This window comes from Zingiber officinale, chromosome 7B, assembly GCF_018446385.1.
Source record: "Zingiber officinale cultivar Zhangliang chromosome 7B, Zo_v1.1, whole genome shotgun sequence".
Taxonomy (NCBI): Eukaryota; Viridiplantae; Streptophyta; class Magnoliopsida; order Zingiberales; family Zingiberaceae; genus Zingiber; species Zingiber officinale.
In genome coordinates, this window is record NC_055999.1 from 107370631 (window position 1) to 107377300 (window position 6670).

Genomic DNA, 6670 nt, shown 5'->3' on the forward strand with positions numbered 1-6670 from the left:
CTCGATCACGTTGGCTTTCACTGAGAGGACAACTTTCTCTCTAAACTCTTGTTGCCTTCTTCGATGAGAATTCAAATAATGAGTTCCTCCACATTCATCTCCTTCCGCTTATGCTTCAGATAGTTCTTGAAGTCCTTCCAGTCGGGGGCAGCTTCTCAATAATAGAAGCCACTTGGAAGGTTTCACTCAGAACCATCCCTTCTGAGTGGATCTCGTGCAAGATCATCTGAAGCTCCTGGACTTGGCTAATCGCCGTCTTGGAGTCAACCAGCTTGTAGTCCAGGAATCGACCCATAATGAACTTCTTGGCCCCTGTATCCTCCGTCTTGTACTTCTTGTCCAGGGACTCCCACAACTCCTTATCCATTCTCTTCATGCTATACACAACATACAGCGAATCGGTAAGGTAGTTGAGGATATAGTTTCGGCAAAGGAACTCAGAATGAGTCCATGCCTCCAATGTACTGATGGTTCGCGCATCAGTATCCTCAGCACGCTTGGGAGGGTCCTCGGTCAAGAACCGAGCTAAATTGAGTGTGGTCAGGTAGAAGAGTATCTTCTGCTGCCACCTCTTGAAGTTTATTCCATTGAACTTCTCTGGCTTTTCCCCGTGGTTGATTAGCACAGTTCCAATTGGGCGAAGGGGGCCTGCATGTGTTGAGTCTGTTGCACCTCAACATTCCGTTCTGTGGCCATCTCAACATAATTGAGTCTGTTTCAAGATTGTTGGGAAAAAATAATATGTTGCCGGAGATTTTTTGGGACTTAGCTGAATTTAAAATTAGACAAAATTTAAATTCAACTTACAATAGAGATGACCTGAGCGGATAATTTCAGGCTACCAGTAGGGGTTGATTTCTGCTACGTGTCGAAGAACGGCAGATCTGACTCAGTCGTCGAGCGAGCAGATCCGCTGAGCAGCAGGTCTGTGTTGCCGAACCAAGCAGTCGAGAGCACAGAGTCCGATCGGATAGAGTAGCTGTTCAACCAGAGAGACCGACCGAGCAATACGATCGGGCATGCAGTAAGGTCGGCCGGGCAATACGGTCGAGCGGGCAGAAAGGCTGATCGGGCAGTACGGTCGGGTAGGCAGTAAGGTCGACCGGGCAATACGGTCGAGCGAGCTGAAAGGCTGACTAGGCAGTACGGTCGGGCAGTAAGGTCGACTGGGCGGTACGGTTGGGCGGGCAGACAGACCTGGCGAGAGGCAGGTCGGGCGAACAAATAGGCCTGGCGAGAGGCACGTAGGCCGGGCGAACAGACAGGTCTAGGGAGAGGCAGGCCGGGCGTTTGGGCGAAGCGACAGGCCGAGCGGTCAGAGAAGTCGGTCGGGCGGACAAAGAGACCGACTGGGTGAGTGGAGAGGTCGGTCGAGCGAAGGGGTCGATCGGGCTGACGAAGAGACCGGGTGAGCTCACCGAGGCCTGCGAGAGTTGCAATTTTCTTGAAATAGACTCGCCCCACCTCTGACTGTGCTTCGAGACTTACTTGGGTCATCTGTTTCCCAGGATACAACAGTTGGCCGTGATTCCACCAAGCACTAGTGGTCACGGCGAACTGAGTAGCACCCGATTACTATCACGGGCTCTCCGTCGAGCAGGAGTTGTACGACAGAGGAGGAGGGAACACAGATGGAGAGTTTCTGCTACTTTTCTCTGTGTTTTCTGCCTGTGATCGCAGACTCCTTATATAGGAGCTCAGATTAATGGCAGCGTTAATGGTCGATTAAATACCATTACTCGTCGAGCAGTGAAACGCTAACCGTTTCACTCATTATCACTCGACCGTTTCGATTCTGCATTAATCTCGAATTTAATGCATCCGTTACACAACAACAAAAGGTGTTGATTGTTCCACTTGGGCAAATTTTACCTCGTCCGGTACCCACGTGTGAGAAAGAGTTTCTCCCCATATATTTGTTCATATCCTTAATGCATGTGAATCAATATAAACTAACTAATATGCCTTGAACCTTCCAATGTGAAACTAAAATTCCATTCACAACAGAGTTTATATTCTCTTCTATCTTTTCTCCACTCACACATATTCAACATGTAGCATCGAAAATTTAGATAGTATTAAAGTGGCTATGAATTTAATATTTATATAGCACTAAAATAATATTAATTTTTGAAACGTAGTACAATAATATTAATGTTTGAAATATAGCACCATAATTATGCTATTACTTGAATGCGATATCATGAAAACTAAATGAAAAATAAGTGTGTTATTTGATAAATCTAAAAATTATGTTTTTTTATAAACTTTGTGTCAATTGCTGATTATTTTTTTTTAAAAAAAAAACCTCTGATCGCTAGGACCTTGGTCTCACCATCACGTACATGATTCTTTTTGGAAAAAAACTTATGAAAAATATGAATGAAATAAGCCACCTAATTAGATTTAATTCATAGGACATATACCCTACTGCATGAATTTTAAGATGAGACAAATCACATGAATTGATTGTATCCATTCTGATTGCATCGGATCCCACATTTAATCATGGTCCAATTGCGTTTGCGCCACGTTTACAGTTGGACATGTACGCTTAAGTCGATCTCCAACGGACCACACATGATAAACATTTGCCATACCTAGTAAATCTAGCCTAAAAGTGCCAGACATCATCATATCATTACTATTATTTATATACATAATGAAAAATATTATTATATGCAAATATTACTAAATTTTATTAGAGATGTTATTAAATCAAGCGTTACGATTTACAATTTAGATACTATAAAACTATTTATTTAAATGCTGTGGAAGTAATTATATATAAATAGATTACCTTTTTTATATAATTACAGTCCATTTTATTTTATATAATTTTAAACTGTGATTTTTTTTGCTATAATAATAGCCCATTTTATTATCCTCACGGGGTGTCTAATCAACTAGATGAGAATAGTTGGGCTCAACGTACGTATACCTGAAAAAAAAAATCCTTCCACTCGTCTTTGATTATTTGACAATTCTATAATTTAAACATAGACTATAAAGGAGAATTAAATAATCACTTTTACTAGACAGCCACTTTATTCTCCCCTCTTTCCTCACATCAATGTTTATAAACCTCCCAATTGAATGAATGAGGCCATTAATTAGCCAAAAAATAATAATAAACTCGACTAATTTTCATTCAACTATTTTTTTTGTTTATGAGCTTTTTTTCCCCTTTCCACTCTCAAATTTAATATCGATTTGATTTAGTCTGTTAAAATCAATTAAACCAGTTTGAATGATTCGAAATTAATATAATCGTTCCCTTCTTACGAAGTTGAAGTGTCGGTGGATTTACCTGCCAATTTACATGTGTAAATCAGTACAAAACGCTCGTTAAATCTCTGGTTCTTCACCAAAAAAGCATTGTACAGTCTCTGCAACTTGTCTCTTCCGCTCGTCGTCTCCAATGTCCAACGGAAACAAAGCCTCGGCTCGCTTCGTGGTTCACCATCTCGGCCACGGCGGAGGCGGCTCTGCCCGCTGCCGCCTGTGCTACGCCGTCGCTGTCTCCTTCCTCCTCAGTTATCTCATTTTGCTTTCGGGCGAAGTAAGCTCGCCGGCCGGGGCTCCTTTCACAAGCTCCCGCTGCGACGGGCGGTATATCTTTGTTCAGGAGCTTCCGGCGAGTTTTAATGTCGATCTCGTTCGAAACTGCTGCGTGTTCAGCCGCTGGGCCGGCGACGCCTGCCGCCTGGCCGACAACGGTGGCTTTGGCCGCGCCCTCGGCGGCGGCTGGTACGCCACTGACCAGTTCGCGCTGGAACTCATCTTCCATGGCCGCATGCGGCAGTATGAGTGCCTCACGGACGACCCCGCCAGCGCCGCAGCCGTGTTCGTGCCGTTCTACCCCGGGCTCGAGATGGGGCACCACCTTTGGGGATCTAATGCCTCCGTGCGCGACGCGGCGCCGCTGGAGCTTGCGCGGTGGCTCCGGTCGAGGCCGGAGTGGGCGGCGATGGGCGGGAGGGACCACTTCATGGTGTCTGGGAGGATTACTTGGGACTTCCGGCGGTGGACGGAGGACGGCGATTGGGGCAGCAAGCTGCTGCTTCTCCCCGAGCTCGTGAACATGACGACGCTGGTGAGACGATGAAAGCGTTTCTTTAGTTAAAAACTTTCGATTTTAATTTGGTTTCGTCAATAATTTCGACAGATTATTGAATCGAGTCCATGGCACCGCAACGACATAGCGATTCCCTACCCGACGTACTTCCACCCTTCCACGGTAGCTGAGCTCACGGCGTGGCAAAATAGAGTCCTGAAACAGAGCCGGCCGTGGCTCTTCTCCTTCGCCGGCGCGCCCCGATGGCGGCCGCCCAATTCCACTGCCTCCCTCCGCGACCTCTCCATCGAGCAGTGCCGCGCCTCCGAAAGATGCAAGCTGCTCGACTGCGCTGGTGAACGGGCTGGCGAGTGCTTCTCCCCTCTCCGCATAATGGCTCTGTTCGAAAGCTCCGTCTTCTGCCTTCAGCCCGTGGGGGACTCCCCCACGCGGCGCTCCACTTTCGACGCCATGGTTGCCGGATGCGTACCGGTATTCTTCCACCCCGGCTCCGCGTACACGCAGTACGCATGGCACCTGCCGCGGGACTACCGTAGGTACTCGGTGTTCCTGCCGGAGGAGGTGGTGAGGCAAGGAAACGAGAGCATCGAGCTGGCGCTTAGAAAAATCACGGTGGAGGAAGTGGCGGCAATGCGAAAGGAGGTGGTGGGCATGCTTCCGAGGCTGGTGTACGGCGATCGCCGGAGAGGAGCGGCGGAGTTCGAGGACGCGTTCGATGTGGCGGTGGAGAGGGTGATCGAGATGGTGGAGAAGCAGAGGAAGCAAATGAGAGAAGGGGCTGCCGACGACGTGGCTGAAGAAAAGTATACTTGGAGGCAGAGTCTGGTGGGTGCAAATGTGGGTGACCACGACTGGGATCATTACTTTGACCTATAAAGACGGAACTATGATTTATATGATTTGACATTAATTTTTATAATTAGGATAGTACAGCTTGATTCCATATTTTTGTTTATATTTCTTTTAATAATTTTTAAAATAAATCTTAAAGTTTCCTGAGAGGAAAAATTCTACTAGTCTTCTCTCTTTATTAAATTTTCTATCGATTTTGTTAATTATGCGGTGATAAGGAGATCATCAAGGACGAATTAAAGACGGAGATAGTAATTTACATGAGGTCAAAGTAAAGTGGATAAATATCAGGGAATTCATGAGCTCATCAAAAGTAGGTCAAGTGAATGGGATGAATATTCAGTTAATTTGATTCATAAATTAATCAAATATTGATTTAGTGTTATTAATTGAATTAAATTAAAATTTTATTAAAATTAAATTAATCGAATTAATTATTTTAGTTAACACTGAGTTAATTAAATTTATTTAAAATAATAATAAAAAAATTATACAAAATTAATATCAAATTAACCGAATGTTCACCCCTAAGTGGAGATTTATTTTAGTTGTCGATCGACTTGAAGAGTTTGATCGGCCTGTAGGTTCATCGGAGTAGATTATTCGTACAAACTGATTATATAAGAACATCAAATGACGCACAACTGACCAAGCGAATAACGGATCGATCAGAGCTCATGTCCGGTTGGGTTAGAAACAATCGGTCGAACTAAACTACAATGAAGAAGAGCAGATGAGATCGACCGGGCGGGGAGTCCCGACCAAGCGGCTATCCCTCTCGGCCAAATAGTGGGACCCCTCTCATATCTCATAATATCCCTTTGGGAAGTAATGCCGCTGACAACAGTGTATGGTCAACAGGCAAATCATACAAGGGAAGCTTCTACGGTCATATCAGAGATTTGCATGCCTTGTTAAAATATGGTGTCAGAGACACTTTTATGACATGCCCTTTCATAGGGCGGTTGGAAAAACATGCCTGCGTCTTGAGGAGTGTGCGCGTCGCCTACTATAACACTATATAAAAGGGGGTCTATACACTGACGTAGGTATGTGCTATTCAATATTCACGCTTACGCTTGAACTGTTGCTCCGCCTTCTTCTATTGTTCCGGTGATTGACTTGAGCGTCGGAAGGTCAACACCGAGGACCCCTTCCCTGGTTCGGCACTAACGTTGCTTGTGTTGTAGATCGGAGCCGAGTGTTCACGCAGTCAACCGAGGAGCCACATCCCCAAAGGGCCCCCGAGTGAGTGTAGCACAGCCGCACCAGGAGCCCCGAATATATGTCGTGCAACACGTATTAGCAGACTGGCCTAAAGCTGCTAAAGGCAGGACTTGGACGTCGTTGTTTTGCTCGTTCCATCAATCGGCGACACACAATACCCGAGACTGCTACGATTTGATGTTAATTTCAAGTTGAACGTCTCCTCCAGGATATCGCTCTCGGTCACCATCTCTAGACAGCATCATCACCGTCGATCAGACGGGCGACAGGAAGAAGAAAGAACGACGGTCGAGCGACATCAACGTTAGCCTCAACGGAGAAGCAGCGTAGGTCCCGCCTGAGCTTCCACTAAGCGGACTAGACCCTTGGGCCGGGAGGAGGAAAATCGAAGCAACGTTGCTTGGGGCGAAATCAGAATTATCGCCGGAGGGCCAACCGACGGTGATTCCAACAGAGCCAAGAAGTCACTGATATGCGTAGATTGTATACACTTGTTTAGCTTGTTTTAACGCA

At 45.9% G+C, this 6670-nt stretch overlaps 1 protein-coding gene across 1 annotated transcript; it reads left to right on the forward strand.

Moving 5' to 3' along the window:
- Positions 1–3336: 3336 nt before the first annotated feature.
- On the forward strand, positions 3337–5021 carry LOC122006767 (xyloglucan galactosyltransferase KATAMARI1 homolog). The gene is made up of 2 exons (XM_042562383.1): positions 3337–4096; positions 4169–5021. Exons 1-2 carry the CDS (start codon positions 3422–3424, stop codon positions 4952–4954), a joined length of 1461 nt encoding a protein of 486 aa, XP_042418317.1. The 5' UTR covers positions 3337–3421; the 3' UTR covers positions 4955–5021.
- Positions 5022–6670: the final 1649 nt, after the last annotated feature.

Bases quoted from the DNA above. Each gene is read 5' to 3' on its own strand.
- LOC122006767 (XM_042562383.1), top strand. From the start codon at position 3,422: ATGTCCAACGGAAACAAAGCCTCGGCTCGCTTCGTGGTTCACCATCTC. The intron at 4,097-4,168 runs GTGAGACGATGA...TAATTTCGACAG, and splicing joins TCGTGAACATGACGACGCTG to ATTATTGAATCGAGTCCATG.